General features: G+C 57.7%; 1 protein-coding gene across 1 annotated transcript; it reads left to right on the top strand.

The window, feature by feature from the left end:
* Positions 1 to 1,299: 1,299 nt before the first annotated feature.
* Positions 1,300 to 16,596, top strand: LOC120616849 (nascent polypeptide-associated complex subunit alpha, muscle-specific form-like; the record flags this gene model as incomplete). Its single annotated transcript, XM_039880410.1, has 10 exons — positions 1,300 to 1,331; positions 2,537 to 2,767; positions 4,447 to 4,729; positions 4,831 to 5,074; positions 5,967 to 6,222; positions 9,317 to 9,458; positions 11,217 to 11,496; positions 12,737 to 13,463; positions 16,086 to 16,227; positions 16,461 to 16,596. Coding segments are annotated over exons 1-10 (2,473 nt in total), but the record flags the coding sequence as incomplete, so codon positions are not given.
* Between the last annotated feature and the right edge of the window lie 732 nt (positions 16,597 to 17,328).

The following is a 17,328-nucleotide window of genomic DNA, read 5'->3' as shown; positions in this document are numbered from 1 at the left end:
GTTCCTGTAGCCCTCGGGCTCGGTCGTCTGCCCCGGGTGCCCGCGGCTGCGAGCGAGCAGGGCCCCCTGGCTGGATGGCCGCAAAAGGAGGGGGCGGCAAAAGCCTAAGGCACCCTGTAGTCGAGGACTGTGGCCATTCTAAACAGGAAGCGGATACAGAAGAAGAGACCTCTGTCCCTCAACATCCATACTAATAAGGCGGTTGGTGGCTCTTAGAAAAGAGGTAGGCGGGACAGTGAGGGGGTTTCCGGTCGGCCTGCAAAGACACGGAGGTCATCCTATCCTAGACGGGGTCCACCCTAATCCGCCCACAATTAAGCAAGCCAGAAGGCATTTTTTTTTTTTTGCACTCACACAAAGAAACCAGTAGGCAGAGAATTAGGTACCACTTTAAGCCAGTGACTGGCACATGGGCAATGCAGACCCCAACTACCTTCACTCACCTGGGTCTCATTAGACCAGCATTATAATATGCTGCCTATGCCTGCAAGTTCATTCATATTATAACAGACTGAATGCTGGGAACAAACATGTTCAGAAGGCAAAATGACGACTCACTGGGTGCCGTCAATCTTCCTTGTCAATCAAGGAAGCCCAGTCTAAGTAACCAAACACAGCAAAAAGGGATAAAAAGCCTGAAGTCTTGGCTACCGGGCCTTTTGAGCCACGCTTCTCTTGCTCAGGCCCGCTTCCACGTCTGGAAGTGGACTTTCCTTCCTAAGAAAACTTTTCCGATGTATTTCGGTGTCATACTCAATTCTTTGTTCGAGACATCAGGAACCTGGACAACGTGCCGGGAGAGGACCCCGTTCTCCAGTAATAATAACACAGAAGAAAGAAAAAAAATACCATCCCTGGGAGATCAGTTAGAGAGAGAGAGAGAGAGAGAGAGAGCGCTTGAGATTTTAAGTCCAAGAACTTAGCTGCACAAATACTTTTTTCGCACCAATCTGAATGTACGAACAGACTGGCAGCACTTCTAAATTCTCCCAGACCCTGCAGAAATAGATCAAAGTCTGACGGGGAAAATGAAAATACTGCTCTCCTCTGCCAACAGACGTTCGTGACCTCTCGGCCGCAGCAGTTCACAGGAGCTAGTGGGATCCCAACCGTTAACCCGGCTGGTGACAGAAGAAAAGTGCTCGTTGGTTTTCTCAAATTCAACTTCACCGGGCGGTCGAGTCTAGACGTCTTTGATCGGGGGTAGGGAAAGAGGTGGAATCCAGGTAAGAGCGGGAAATATTCAAATCTCAGTGTTTGCTCCACCCAGAAATAGGCACCCATTTTACAGCAATCAGCATGCCCGTGACGGCTGTCAGCGAGGGGGAAAGGCAAGGGGAAATTAGGATAGAGGCAAGTCCCCCATAATATGGGCAGGACTCAGAATACCGTAGTTCTTCTAGAATACGAAACAAGAAATTGATAAACCTATGTTTACTCCTTACCTGTCTTACACCAAATATGAAAATAAGAAAAGAAAGAACTCTCCATATCGAGCCGTATCTCTGCCGGGTCCCTTGAAAACCGACCCTTCTCCCCAACCCCTATTCAGTCCTAGTGAAGAAGGGCCCGGTTGGGACCCTGCAGTAGAGGACGCACAGCATCCCAGGCTGCGCTTTTCCGTGCACTGTAGCTTAACAGTAGATTGCACTCCCTGGCTTCACACGTAGCTTGAAAGGTCCCCTGCCGCACAAAATTTCACTGGAACGAACGATCGATACCTTCGTGCTTACTAATCACAATCCTTCGGATCTAGCGCGCTTTCCAGACTACTCCCATCTTTATTCTGGGGTTGCTGATGGCACTGGAGGACCACGTGGCAAGAGGGATGGCTCCATGAAGCATGACAGGCCTAAGAACGCCCACGCAGCCCCCGAAAAATGCCCAGATGTGCCATTAAATACCCTGAGCAGGATGGGGAAAATGTGGCAGTTTGGGAAGGTGTTCACCTACTGCCTTCTCAGATAACCGAGACTCCGACAATAAACGCTTATTCTAAATATCCCGAGTACTCCTGTGTTGGGACGCTGTGGGCCTCTACGTCACCAGCCAATACGCTGGGTGTCATGGATGAACTACCCAGGATGCGGCAGACGTGGCGTCAAGTTTGAATTCCCGATTTCCACGTTACTCGCCACCAGAAAAAAAGAAATCGACAGTAACCGAAACATGGTGGTATCGGCAGAAAATCGAACACACAGAGCAGAATGGATCCCCAAATTGGACCCACGTCAATGTCGCTGGGGACGCTAGGCAGCCACACGCAAAATGACACTGGGCACGAGCCGACACTACGCAGAAAAAAAGAAAAAAAACACAATTTTCCACACCGGCCCTCGCTCTGCCGCGTCCTCAGACGGACGCGTCTCCGCCAACCGTGCGGCGGTGTTCGCCCACGGGAAGCCGCTCCTTCCCTCTGCCTCCCTCGGCGACTTGACCTAGGTCCGGCCGCGGTCCCGCCTCGTCCCCGAACCTCAGCACCTCCACAGCCAACGCTTCCCTCCCCCAAATTCCCGCCGAACCGCTTCCACCACAGGACCCGAAAACGCGACGTGGCGGCTCCGGCCCCGCCCTCCCGCTCTCCGCCGGGGTTTCGGGGAACGTTGGCCCGCGGGAGGCGCTGGCTTCAGATCGGGCCCCCGGGAACTGGATTCCGGGAACTGGATTCCGGGAACTGGTCTGGAAGAAACAAACCTGGAGGAAATGCGCGCGAGAGCTGCGACTGGCAGAAGCGCAGCCCCTGCCCCGGGCGCCCGCTCCGCTTCTCGTACAGACCGGAGCAGGGAGAGAGAAGTCACCTCTAAGTGTGGTCCCCGCCATGCCGCAGGCACCCGCTCTGCCACTCAAGGGCTGCCCGAAGCGGAGATGATGGATTCGGCTCCACGTCTCTCACCTTCTCTCTTACACGGGGGACGACTCTGCCCCTCGCCATCGGGCAGGAGCCGTGATGGAGGGTGCCCCTCTAGGTCTCTCCTCAACCATTATTCCGGGACCACCCCCCCACCCCCCGCTCCCTAGGCCGCCACATACAAAGCTTCTGCCAACGTGGACGATTCGCCTTCGGGTCGCTCCTCCCATGTTTGCCAGTGCCCCTTACGCCCTCACATACTGGCCTTGTACTGGAATGGAGAAACGGCCTCCAAGTCTCCCCCATCCCCCATCCCCAGGCACCCCGTCTTCCCCTAACACACATGCTAGAACTGGGTTAGAGAAATCGCCTGCAGGTCTCCACTGGCCCCTACGCAAGTGGGAGGGGAAAAAAGGTTCTATGGAAATTAACCTCACAAGCTGATCGGATCCCAGATTCCTACCTGGACAGGCCCTAGTCGATAGTCAGAACGCCACACCAACCCTTTCTTTACATACCATGTAACACAGCTACTTAAACTTATTTTTTTCTATCCAGCTAAACCATATATAGTTTATGTTAATAACTTTCAAACACATGTCTATGTATGCCAACCAAACTTAAGCCGGCTTTAACAACAAATGTCGTCTCTGATCATATGATCCTGAAATGCGTTTGAGTTTGTTTCTATTCTCTCTCCTGATTTATATCAGCATTTAATTCCTTTAAGCCAATCACATATTACAAACTGGTAAGAGCGGTCGGAGACAAAAACATCCTACCACACGTTATACAGACAAACGCGTGTCTTGAAACATTGTTACTGCTGCCATCTTGCGGGCACATTGAAAATAACGCCCAGGTATATTTCATCGTAAATTTGTTTTCTGCTGCTATCTGGTGTGAATTGGGGGAATAAAATCTGAGTGCAGTTCAGATACAAATTTGTTTTCTGCACCCATCTTGTGTGCATCCTGACATTACACTTGGGCGTTATTTTCAAAATACCCACGAGATGGCAGCAGAGAAAAACTTTTCATAATGGCATGCCCTGGGGGTTCTTTTCAAAATGAACATGAAAAAGCGGCAGAGATGCCTTTATGAGCATCACTGTCATGTTATTCCCAAACTTCCCACCAGATGGCAGCAGAGAACGCAGAGTCATCATGACCTACACTTGACGCCCGACGTTCAGGTGTTATTCCCAAAATGCCCACGAGAGGGCAGCAGAGGATCACGAAGCACGTCTCAGGACCTAAACTCTGCTGCTATTAACCAAATGCACGCGACATGAGACGGCAGCCGAGGAGAGTGTTCCCCTGCCTTAAGGGCTCTGCCCACCATTCAGATGAGAGTCCAGACCCTTGCTACTTAGCTCTCTCGGAACGCGCGCCCGTCCTTTCCATATGTCTTCGCAGCCCGGGCCACGGCCCCTGGCCCCTCCCCTGGCCCTCCCGCCTCGGCCGTGTCCCTTCCGCGTATCCCCGCCCACTGGCCCCTTGTCTCCCCTCCTCTTGTCCCCGCCCTCTGTCCCGCCCCGCCCCGCCCCTGTCCCCGCCGCGCCTTGACTGGCAACCGGCCTCCGCAACACCGGCCAGAGCCGCAGCGGGGGGGCCCGGAGCGGCAGCCATCGCCGCGGCCGGCCTGATCGAGCGCTCGCCACTGCTGCCCGCGGCTCGCTCGGGGGGCGTCACCCCCACTGTGCCGCCGCGCTGCACGGAGCCGGCCCCAGAGGTGATGCGGCGCAGGCCCATCGCCGGGCAGAGGCTACCCGCGCTCAGAGCCCTCGAGCGCTGCGCGCAGGACTTCGGGGTCCTGGAGAGCGCGCCCTCCTCGCACCTTCATCCCGGGCCGAGGCCGGTTCTCTGCCATGCCGAAGGGGTGGGTCGGAGCTCTCGCACGCCGGGACGACCCAGCCCCGTCACCCACCGCCCCCCACCCAGCCCCGAACGCAAGCCTCATGGCACTTGGCCGCTCGGCAGGAGTCCGACCTGGGCGCGGTCCTGCCCTGGTCCCGGACCATCCGCCTCCACAATCTTGGCTGCGCGCCAGGACCCCGGCACGGGCGAGGCCCGCGAATCTCTCGGCCACCGGGGCTCCCAGGCCGCGGCGGCCCTGCCACGTCCATGCTCGGCCTTGACCCAGACCCATCCCTCCCCTGCGCTCCCCGCCGTGGCCGAGCCCGGCCTGCCCCAAACCCCGCGGAGACGGCGGCCACACCACCGGGCAACGCTTCGCCCCGCGCACTCCGCCCTTGGGGCTCGGCCTCGCGGAGCCCCGGAAGGGACGGGCCCCGAGCACTCAGAGGAAACAGTTCAGGGCCGGCTGCAGGAGCACAAGTGAGGGCTGGCGAGGGAGCGGGGTGCGCGGCCCTTTTATTCCCGAAATGTCCACCAGCTGGCAGCAAAGAGTAACTTTGTTCTAGTTCCTGCACTCTGGGGTCGTTCCCGAAATGGCCAACAGATGGCAGCAGGGAGTAAACTTTAATGATGACGTACACTTGCCTGTTATTTTCAAAACACCCACGAGATGGCAGCGGAGGCAAAATTCGTCATAATGACATGCCCTGGGGGTTCTTTCCAAAATGGACATGAAAGCGCGGCAGAAAGAACTTTATGAGCGCCACTGTCATGTTCTTCCCAAACATCCCACCAGAGGGCAGCAGAGAACGCAGAGTCATCATGACCTACACTTGACGCCCGACGTTCAGGTGTTATTCCCAAAATGCCCACGAGAGGGCAGCAGAGGATCACGAATCACGTCTCAGGACCTAAACTCTGCTGCTATTAACCAAATGCACGCGACATGAGACGGCAGCCGAGGAGAGTGTTCCCCTGCCTTAAGGGCTCTGCCCACCATTCAGATGAGAGTCCAGACCCTTGCTACTTAGCTCTCTCTGAAAGCGCTCCCGTCCTTTCCATATGTCTTCGCAGCCCGGGCCACGGCCCCTGGCCCCTCCCCTGGCCCTCCCGCCTCGGCCGTGTCCCTCCCGCGCATCCCCGCCCACTGGCCCCTTGTCTCCCCTCCTCTTGTCCCCGCCCTCTGTCCCGCCCCGCCCCGCCCCGCCCCTGTCCCCGCCGCGCCTTGACTGGCAACCGGCCTCCGCTACACCGGCCAGAGCCGCAGCGGGAGCCCGGAGCGGCAGCCATCGCCGCGGCCGGCCTGATCGAGCGCTCGCCACTGCTGCCCGCGTCTCGCTCGGGGGGCGTCACCCCCGCTGTGCCGCCGCGCTGCACGGAGCCGGCCCCAGAGGTGATGCGGCGCAGGCCCATCGCCGGGCAGAGGCTACCCGCGCTCAGAGCCCTCGAGCGCTGCGCGCAGGACTTCGGGGTCCTGGAGAGCGCGCCCTCCTCGCACCTTCATCCCGGGCCGAGGCCGGTTCTCTGCCATGCCGAAGGGGTGGGTCGGAGCTCTCGCATGCCGGGACGACCCAGCCCCGTCACCCACCGCCCCCCACCCAGCCCCGAACGCAAGCCTCATGGCACTTGGCCGCTCGGCAGGAGTCCGACCTGGGCGCGGTCCTGCCCAGGCCCCGGACCATCCGCCTCCCCAATCTTGGCTGCGCGCCAGGACCCCGGCACGGGCGAGGCCCGCGAATCTCTCGGCCACCGGGGCTCCTAGGCCGCGGCGGCCCTGCCACGTCCATGCTCGGCCTTGACCCAGACCCATCCCTCCCCTGCGCTCCCCGCCGTGGCCGAGCCCCGCCCGCCCCAAACCCCGCCGAGACGGCGGCCACACCACCGGGCAACGTTCCGCCCCGAGACCCCAACCTCCGCCCGGCGCCCTCCGCCCTTGGGGCTCGGCCCCTCGGAGCTCAGGAAAGATAGGGCCCGGAGCGGAGAGAGGTAACAGCCCAAGGCCGGCTGCGGGACAGCAGGTGGAGACGGGCGGTGGCGCGGGGCGCACCGATGTTCCTGTAGCCCTCGGGCTCGGTCGTCTGCCCCGGGTGCCCGCGTCTGCGAGCGAGCAGGGCCCGGGGGCGTCCAGGGGCACCCTGGCTGGATGGCCGCAAAAGGAGGGGGCGGCAAAAGCCTAAGGCACCCTGTAGTCGAGGACTGTGGCCATTCTAAACAGGAAGCGGATACAGAAGAAGAGACCTCTGTCCCTCAACATCCATACTAATAAGGCGGTTGGTGGCTCTTAGAAAAGAGGTAGGCGGGACAGTGAGGGGGTTTCCGGTCGGCCTGCAAAGACACGGAGGTCATCCTATCCTAGACGGGGTCCACCCTAATCCGCCCACAATTAAGCAAGCCAGAAGGCATTTTTTTTTTTGCACTCACACAAAGAAACCAGTAGGCAGAGAATTAGGTACCAGTTTAAGCCACTGACTGGCACATGGGCAATGCAGACCCCAACGACCTTCACTCACCTGGGTCTCATTAGACCAGCATTATAATATGCTGCCTATGCCTGCAAGTTCATTCATATTATAACAGACTGAATGCTGGGAACAAACATGTTCAGAAGGCAAAATGACGACTCACTGGGTGCCGTCAATCTTCCTTGTCAATCAAGGAAGCCCAGTCTAAGTAACCAAACACAGCAAAAAGGGATAAAAAGCCTGAAGTCTTGGCTACCGGGCCTTTTGAGCCACGCTTCTCTTGCTCAGGCCCGCTTCCACGTCTGGAAGTGGACTTTCCTTCCTAAGAAAACTTTTCCGATGTATTTCGGTGTCATACTCAATTCTTTGTTCGAGACATCAGGAACCTGGACAACGTGCCGGGAGAGGACCCCGTTCTCCAGTAATAATAACACAGAAGAAAGAAAAAAAATACCATCCCTGGGAGATCAGTTAGAGAGAGAGAGAGAGAGAGAGAGCGCGCGCGCGCTTGAGATTTTAAGTCCAAGAACTTAGCTGCACAAATACTTTTTTCGCACCAATCTGAATGTACGAACAGACTGGCAGCACTTCTAAATTCTCCCAGACCCTGCAGAAATAGATCAAAGTCTGACGGGGAAAATGAAAATACTGCTCTCCTCTGCCAACAGACGTTCGTGACCTCTCGGCCGCAGCAGTTCACAGGAGCTAGTGGGATCCCAACCGTTAACCCGCCTGGTGACAGAAGAAAAGTGCTCGTTGGTTTTCTCAAATTCAACTTCACCGGGCGGTCGAGTCTAGACGTCTTTGATCGGGGGTAGGGAAAGAGGTGGAATCCAGGTAAGAGCGGGAAATATTCAAATCTCAGTGTTTGCTCCACCCAGAAATAGGCACCCATTTTACAGCAATCAGCATGCCCGTGACGGCTGTCAGCGAGGGGGAAAGGCAAGGGGAAATTAGGATAGAGGCAAGTCCCCCATAATATGGGCAGGACTCAGAATACCGTAGTTCTTCTAGAATACGAAACAAGAAATTGATAAACCTATGTTTACTCCTTACCTGTCTTACACCAAATATGAAAATAAGAAAAGAAAGAACTCTCCATATCGAGCCGTATCTCTGCCGGGTCCCTTGAAAACCGACCCTTCTCCCCAACCCCTATTCAGTCCTAGTGAAGAAGGGCCCGGTTGGGACCCTGCAGTAGAGGACGCACAGCATCCCAGGCTTCGCTTTTCCGTGCACTGTAGCTTAACAGTAGATTGCACTCCCTGGCTTCACACGTAGCTTGAAAGGTCCCCTGCCGCACAAAATTTCACTGGAACGAACGATCGATACCTTCGTGCTTACTAATCACAATCCTTCGGATCTAGCGCGCTTTCCAGACTACTCCCATCTTTATTCTGGGGTTGCTGATGGCACTGGAGGACCACGTGGCAAGAGGGATGGCTCCATGAAGCATGACAGGCCTAAGAACGCCCACGCAGCCCCCGAAAAATGCCCAGATGTGCCATTAAATACCCTGAGCAGGATGGGGAAAATGTGGCAGTTTGGGAAGGTGTTCACCTACTGCCTTCTCAGATAACCGAGACTCCGACAATAAACGCTTATTCTAAATATCCCGAGTACTCCTGTGTTGGGACGCTGTGGGCCTCTACGTCACCAGCCAATACGCTGGGTGTCATGGATGAACTACCCAGGATGCGGCAGACGTGGCGTCAAGTTTGAATTCCCGATTTCCACGTTACTCGCCACCAGAAAAAAAGAAATCGACAGTAACCGAAACATGGTGGTATCGGCAGAAAATCGAACACACAGAGCAGAATGGATCCCCAAATTGGACCCACGTCAATGTCGCTGGGGACGCTAGGCAGCCACACGCAAAATGACACTGGGCACGAGCCGACACTACGCAGAAAAAAAGAAAAAAAACACAATTTTCCACACCGGCCCTCGCTCTGCCGCGTCCTCAGACGGACGCGTCTCCGCCAACCGTGCGGCGGTGTTCGCCCACGGGAAGCCGCTCCTTCCCTCTGCCTCCCTCGGCGACTTGACCTAGGTCCGGCCGCGGTCCCGCCTCGTCCCCGAACCTCAGCACCTCCACAGCCAACGCTTCCCTCCCCCAAATTCCCGCCGAACCGCTTCCACCACAGGACCCGAAAACGCGACGTGGCGGCTCCGGCCCCGCCCTCCCGCTCTCCGCCGGGGTTTCGGGGGAACGTTCGCCCGCGGGAGGCGCTGGCTTCAGATCGGGCCCCCGGGAACTGGATTCCGGGAACTGGATTCCGGGAACTGGTCTGGAAGAAACAAACCTGGAGGAAATGCTCGCGAGAGCTGCGACTGGCAGAAGCGCAGCCCCTGCCCCGGGCGCCCGCTCCGCTTCTCGTACAGACCGGAGCAGGGAGAGAGAAGTCACCTCTAAGTGTGGTCCCCGCCATGCCGCAGGCACCCGCTCTGCCACTCAAGGGCTGCCCGAAGCGGAGATGATGGATTCGGCTCCACGTCTCTCACCTTCTCTCTTACACGGGGGACGACTCTGCCCCTCGCCATCGGGCAGGAGCCGTGATGGAGGGTGCCCCTCTAGGTCTCTCCTCAACCATTATTCCGGGACCACCCCCCCACCCCCCGCCCCTAGGCCGCCACATACAAAGCTTCTGCCAACGTGGACGATTCGCCTTCGGGTCGCTCCTCCCATGTTTGCCAGTGCCCCTTACGCCCTCACATACTGGCCTTGTACTGGAATGGAGAAACGGCCTCCAAGTCTCCCCCATCCCCCATCCCCAGGCACCCCGTCTTCCCCTAACACACATGCTAGAACTGGGTTAGAGAAATCGCCTGCAGGTCTCCACTGGCCCCTACGCAAGTGGGAGGGGAAAAAAGGTTCTATGGAAATTAACCTCACAAGCTGATCGGATCCCAGATTCCTACCTGGACAGGCCCTAGTCGATAGTCAGAACGCCACACCAACCCTTTCTTTACATACCATGTAACACAGCTACTTAAACTTATTTTTTTCTATCCAGCTAAACCATATATAGTTTATGTTAATAACTTTCAAACACATGTCTATGTATGCCAACCAAACTTAAGCCGGCTTTAACAACAAATGTCGTCTCTGATCATATGATCCTGAAATGCGTTTGAGTTTGTTTCTATTCTCTCTCCTGATTTATATCAGCATTTAATTCCTTTAAGCCAATCACATATTACAAACCGGTAAGAGCGGTCGGAGACAAAAACATCCTACCACACGTTATACAGACAAACGCGTGTCTTGAAACATTGTTACTGCTGCCATCTTGCGGGCACATTGAAAATAACGCCCAGGTATATTTCATCGTAAATTTGTTTTCTGCTGCTATCTGGTGTGAATTGGGGGAATAAAATCTGAGTGCAGTTCAGATACAAATTTGTTTTCTGCACCCATCTTGTGTGCATCCTGACATTACACTTGGGCGTTATTTTCAAAATACCCACGAGATGGCAGCAGAGAAAAACTTTTCATAATGGCATGCCCTGGGGGTTCTTTTCAAAATGAACATGAAAAAGCGGCAGAGATGCCTTTATGAGCATCACTGTCATGTTATTCCCAAACTTCCCACCAGATGGCAGCAGAGAACGCAGAGTCATCATGACCTACACTTGACGCCCGACGTTCAGGTGTTATTCCCAAAATGCCCACGAGAGGGCAGCAGAGGATCACGAAGCACGTCTCAGGACCTAAACTCTGCTGCTATTAACCAAATGCACGCGACATGAGACGGCAGCCGAGGAGAGTGTTCCCCTGCCTTAAGGGCTCTGCCCACCATTCAGATGAGAGTCCAGACCCTTGCTACTTAGCTCTCTCGGAACGCGCCCCGTCCTTTCCATATGTCTTCGCAGCGGGTATTTTGACTACCTTCAGCCCTCCCGCCTCGGCCGTGTCCCCTCCGCGTATCCCCGCCCACTGGCCCCTTCTCTCCCCTCCTCTTGTCCCCGCCCTCTGTCCCGCCCCGCCCCGCCCCTGTCCCCGCCGCGCCTTGACTGGCAACCGGCCTCGGCTACACCGGCCAGAGCCGCAGCGGGGGGCCCGGAGCGGCAGCCATCGCCGCGGCCGGCCTGATCGAGCGCTCGCCACTGCTGCCCGCGTCTCGCTCGGGGGGCGTCACCCCCACTGTGCCGCCGCGCTGCACGGAGCGGGCCCCAGAGGTGATGCGGCGCAGGCCCATCGCCGGGCAGAGGCTACCCGCGCTCAGAGCCCTCGAGCGCTGCGCGCAGGACTTCGGGGTCCTGGAGAGCGCGCCCTCCTCGCACCTTCATCCCGGGCCGAGGCCGGTTCTCGGCCATGCCGAAGGTGTGGGTCGGAGCTCTCGCATGCCGGGTCGACCCAGCCCCGTCACCCACCTACCCCCACCCAGCCCCGAACGCAAGCCTCATGGCACTTGGCCGCTCGGCAGGAGTCCGACCTGGGCGCGGTCCTGCCCGGGCCCCGGACCATCCGCCTCCCCAATCTTGGCTGCGCGCCAGGACCCCGGCACGGGCGAGGCCCGCGAATCTCTCGGCCACCGGGGCTCCCAGGCCGCGGCGGCCCTGCCACGTCCATGCTCGGCCTTGACCCAGACCCATCCCTCCCCTGCGCTCCCCGCCGTGGCCGAGCCCGGCCTGCCCCAAACCCCGCGGAGACGGCGGCCACACCACCGGGCAACGCTTCGCCCCGCGCACTCCGCCCTTGGGGCTCGGCCTCGCGGAGCCCCGGAAGGGACGGGCCCCGAGCACTCAGAGGAAACAGTTCAGGGCCGGCTGCAGGAGCACAAGTGAGGGCTGGCGAGGGAGCGGGGTGCGCGGCCCTTTTATTCCCGAAATGTCCACCAGCTGGCAGCAAAGAGTAACTTTGTTCTAGTTCCTGCACTCTGGGGTCGTTCCCGAAATGGCCAACAGATGGCAGCAGGGAGTAAACTTTAATGATGACGTACACTTGCCTGTTATTTTCAAAACACCCACGAGATGGCAGCGGAGGCAAAATTCGTCATAATGACATGCCCTGGGGGTTCTTTCCAAAATGGACATGAAAGCGCGGCAGAAAGAACTTTATGAGCGCCACTGTCATGTTCTTCCCAAACATCCCACCAGAGGGCAGCAGAGAACGCAGAGTCATCATGACCTACACTTGACGCCCGACGTTCAGGTGTTATTCCCAAAATGCCCACGAGAGGGCAGCAGAGGATCACGAATCACGTCTCAGGACCTAAACTCTGCTGCTATTAACCAAATGCACGCGACATGAGACGGCAGCCGAGGAGAGTGTTCCCCTGCCTTAAGGGCTCTGCCCACCATTCAGATGAGAGTCCAGACCCTTGCTACTTAGCTCTCTCTGAAAGCGCTCCCGTCCTTTCCATATGTCTTCCCAGCCCGGGCCAGGGCCCCCGGCCCCTCCCCTGGCCCTCCCCGCCTCGGCCGTGTCCCTTCCGCGTATCCCCGCCCACTGGCCCCTTGTCTCCCCTCCTCTTGTCCCCGCCCTCTGTCCCGCCCCGCCCCGCCCCGCCCCTGTCCCCGCCGCGCCTTGACTGGCAACCGGCCTCCGCTACACCGGCCAGAGCCGCAGCGGGAGCCCGGAGCGGCAGCCATCGCCGCGGCCGGCCTGATCGAGCGCTCGCCACTGCTGCCCGCGTCTCGCTCGGGGGGCGTCACCCCCGCTGTGCCGCCGCGCTGCACGGAGCCGGCCCCAGAGGTGATGCGGCGCAGGCCCATCGCCGGGCAGAGGCTACCCGCGCTCAGAGCCCTCGAGCGCTGCGCGCAGGACTTCGGGGTCCTGGAGAGCGCGCCCTCCTCGCACCTTCATCCCGGGCCGAGGCCGGTTGTCTGCCATGCCGAAGGGGTGGGTCGGAGCTCTCGCATGCCGGGACGACCCAGCCCCGTCACCCACCGCCCCCCACCCAGCCCCGAACGCAAGCCTCATGGCACTTGGCCGCTCGGCAGGAGTCCGACCTGGGCGCGGTCCTGCCCAGGCCCCGGACCATCCGCCTCCCCAATCTTGGCTGCGCGCCAGGACCCCGGCACGGGCGAGGCCCGCGAATCTCTCGGCCACCGGGGCTCCCAGGCCGCGGCGGCCCTGCCACGTCCATGCTCGGCCTTGACCCAGACCCATCCCTCCCCTGCGCTCCCCGCCGTGGCCGAGCCCCGCCCGCCCCAACCCCCGCCGAGACGGCGGCCACACCACCGGGCAACGTTCCGCCCCGAGACCCCAACCTCCGCCCGGCGCCCTCCGCCCTTGGGGCTCGGCCCCTCGGAGCTCAGGAAAGATAGGGCCCGGAGCGGAGAGAGGTAACAGCCCAAGGCCGGCTGCGGGACAGCAGGTGGAGACGGGCGGTGGCGCGGGGCGCACCGATGTTCCTGTAGCCCTCGGGCTCGGTCGTCTGCCCCGGGTGCCCGCGTCTGCGAGTGAGCAGGGCCCGGGGGCGTCCAGGGGCACCCTGGCTGGATGGCCGCAAAAGGAGGGGGCGGCAAAAGCCTAAGGCACCCTGTAGTCGAGGACTGTGGCCATTCTAAACAGGAAGCGGATACAGAAGAAGAGACCTCTGTCCCTCAACATCCATACTAATAAGGCGGTTGGTGACTCTTAGAAAAGAGGTAGGCGGGACAGTGAGGGGGTTTCCGGTCGGCCTGCAAAGACACGGAGGTCATCCTATCCTAGACGGGGTCCACCCTAATCCGCCCACAATTAAGCAAGCCAGAAGGCATTTTTTTTTTTGCACTCACACAAAGAAACCAGTAGGCAGAGAATTAGGTACCAGTTTAAGCCACTGACTGGCACATGGGCAATGCAGACCCCAACGACCTTCACTCACCTGGGTCTCATTAGACCAGCATTATAATATGCTGCCTATGCCTGCAAGTTCATTCATATTATAACAGACTGAATGCTGGGAACAAACATGTTCAGAAGGCAAAATGACGACTCACTGGGTGCCGTCAATCTTCCTTGTCAATCAAGGAAGCCCAGTCTAAGTAACCAAACACAGCAAAAAGGGATAAAAAGCCTGAAGTCTTGGCTACCGGGCCTTTTGAGCCACGCTTCTCTTGCTCAGGCCCGCTTCCACGTCTGGAAGTGGACTTTCCTTCCTAAGAAAACTTTTCCGATGTATTTCGGCGTCTTACTCAATTCTTTGTTCGAGACATCAGGAACCTGGACAACGTGCCGGGAGAGGACCCCGTTCTCCAGTAATAATAACACAGAAGAAAGAAAAAAATACCATCCCTGGGAGATCAGTTAGAGAGAGAGAGAGAGAGAGAGAGCGCGCGCGCGCTTGAGATTTTAAGTCCAAGAACTTAGCTGCACAAATACTTTTTTCGCACCAATCTGAATGTACGAACAGACTGGCAGCACTTCTAAATTCTCCCAGACCCTGCAGAAATAGATCAAAGTCTGACGGGGAAAATGAAAATACTGCTCTCCTCTGCCAACAGACGTTCGTGACCTCTCGGCCGCAGCAGTTCACAGGAGCTAGTGGGATCCCAACCGTTAACCCGCCTGGTGACAGAAGAAAAGTGCTCGTTGGTTTTCTCAAATTCAACTTCACCGGGCGGTCGAGTCTAGACGTCTTTGATCGGGGGTAGGGAAAGAGGTGGAATCCAGGTAAGAGCGGGAAATATTCAAATCTCAGTGTTTGCTCCACCCAGAAATAGGCACCCATTTTACAGCAATCAGCATGCCCGTGACGGCTGTCAGCGAGGGGGAAAGGCAAGGGGAAATTAGGATAGAGGCAAGTCCCCCATAATATGGGCAGGACTCAGAATACCGTAGTTCTTCTAGAATACGAAACAAGAAATTGATAAACCTATGTTTACTCCTTACCTGTCTTACACCAAATATGAAAATAAGAAAAGAAAGAACTCTCCATATCGAGCCGTATCTCTGCCGGGTCCCTTGAAAACCGACCCTTCTCCCCAACCCCTATTCAGTCCTAGTGAAGAAGGGCCCGGTTGGGACCCTGCAGTAGAGGACGCACAGCATCCCAGGCTGCGCTTTTCCGTGCACTGTAGCTTAACAGTAGATTGCACTCCCTGGCTTCACACGTAGCTTGAAAGGTCCCCTGCCGCACAAAATTTCACTGCAACGAACGATCGATACCTTTGTGCTTACTGATCACAATCCTTCGGATCTAGCGCGCTTTCCAGACTACTCCCATCTTTATTCTGGGGTTGCTGATGGCACTGGAGGACCACGTGGCAAGAGGGATGGCTCCATGAAGCATGACAGGCCTAAGAACGCCCACGCAGCCCCCGAAAAATGCCCAGATGTGCCATTAAATACCCTGAGCAGGATGGGGAAAATGTGGCAGTTTGGGAAGGTGTTCACCTACTGCCTTCTCAGATAACCGAGACTCCGACAATAAACGCTTATTCTAAATATCCCGAGTACTCCGGTGTGTGGGACGCTGTGGGCCTCTACGTCACCAGCCAATACGCTGGGTGTCATGGATGAACTACCCAGGATGCGGCAGACGTGGCGTCAAGTTTGAATTCCCGATTTCCACGTTACTCGCCACCAAAAAAAAAGAAATCGACAGTAACCGAAACATGGTGGTATCGGCAGAAAATCGAACACACAGAGCAGAATGGATCCCCAAATTGGACCCACGTCAATGTCGCTGGGGACGCTAGGCAGCCACACGCAAAATGACACTGGGCACGAGCCGACACTACGCAGAAAAAAGAAAAAAAACACAATTTTCCACACCGGCCCTCGCTCTGCCGCGTCCTCAGACGGACGCGTCTCCGCCAACCGTGCGGCGGTGTTCGCCCACGGGAAGCCGCTCCTTCCCTCTGCCTCCCTCGGCGACTTGACCTAGGTCCGGCCGCGGTCCCGCCTCGTCCCCGAACCTCAGCACCTCCACAGCCAACGCTTCCCTCCCCCAAATTCCCGCCGAACCGCTTCCACCACAGGACCCGAAACCGCGACGTGGCGGCTCCGGCCCCGCCCTCCCGCTCTCCGCCGGGGTTTCGGGGGAACGTTCGCCCGCGGGAGGCGCTGGCTTCAGATCGGGCCCCCGGGAACTGGATTCCGGGAACTGGATTCCGGGAACTGGTCTGGAAGAAACAAACCTGGAGGAAATGCTCGCGAGAGCTGCGACTGGCAGAAGCGCAGCCCCTGCCCCGGGCGCCCGCTCCGCTTCTCGTACAGACCGGAGCAGGGAGAGAGAAGTCACTTCTAAGTGTAGTCCCCGCCATGCCGCAGGCACCCGCTCTGCCACTCACGGGCTGCCTGCCAGGCCCGGAGAATGATGGATTGACTCCGATCTCACCTTCTCTCTCACTTAGAGGGACGACTCTGCTAAGCCCCGGGCGGGAGCCGTGATGGAGGTGCCCTCTGAGTCTCCTCAGCCATATTCCCGGGGACCACCCCCCGCTCTAGGCATGCAGCCTGAAACTTCTGCCAGCGTGGACGATTCACTTGGTATCTATGTACCCTGGTCTACCACAGAAGACAGGCCACTCCTAGCACCTCCCCCTCCCCGCAGTGTGGACACCGGGCGTTCCAGAGCCACAATTCAGCATGATCTCTTTTCATCCCAGAGGCCCCAGGGCTCCTTCCTAAGGCCTCGGCTCCTTCCCGCTTTCCGCAGTGGAAATCAGACTTCAGGACGGAAGCAGACACCTCCCTCTCCCTCACCTTTCTGCCTGGGATGGTCGTAATGGTCCCCGTGGACGCATTCCAAATGAAGAAATGAAATGCTCAAAGAGCTGATCGCAAAGCTCCTAAGGCACAGAGGCCGAATTCAGACCCACAGCTGTCTGCAGTTTCTCCCAACTGAACTCTTTCCAGCGGGTGACGGCCGCCATGGACGCAGGGGCCAAAGCATCCCTGGGTACGCTGTCTGTGGGTGACCCTGAACCCTGCAAGAGCATACTGAGACGAATGGGACGTAGTTTGTACCTCTAGGAGCTCAAAGTGTCAGTGAGTGCTCCTCCAACTTCGGTACCCCAGTATCCGCAGATGACCGAGCATCACCCACAGAGCCCCAAGGCCCCGGGAGGGCTGTGCATTTGCCGCAAGTGAGCCTTTTCTCGGAAGACTGTGATTCTGGCTCAAAATGGACGTCACCAGAGAGGTTTTTGCCAAAGCTACCATATGCATATATATGCATAGATATGTTCATCTATATGCATATATATGTATATGGTGGAT

The sequence above is a fragment of the Pteropus medius genome, unplaced genomic scaffold (genome assembly GCF_902729225.1).
Source record: "Pteropus medius unplaced genomic scaffold, Ma_sr-lr_union100, whole genome shotgun sequence".
Classification (NCBI taxonomy): domain Eukaryota; kingdom Metazoa; phylum Chordata; class Mammalia; order Chiroptera; family Pteropodidae; genus Pteropus; species Pteropus medius.
Note: the sequence above shows the minus strand (reverse complement) of the source record. Positions and strands in the feature narration are given on the sequence as shown.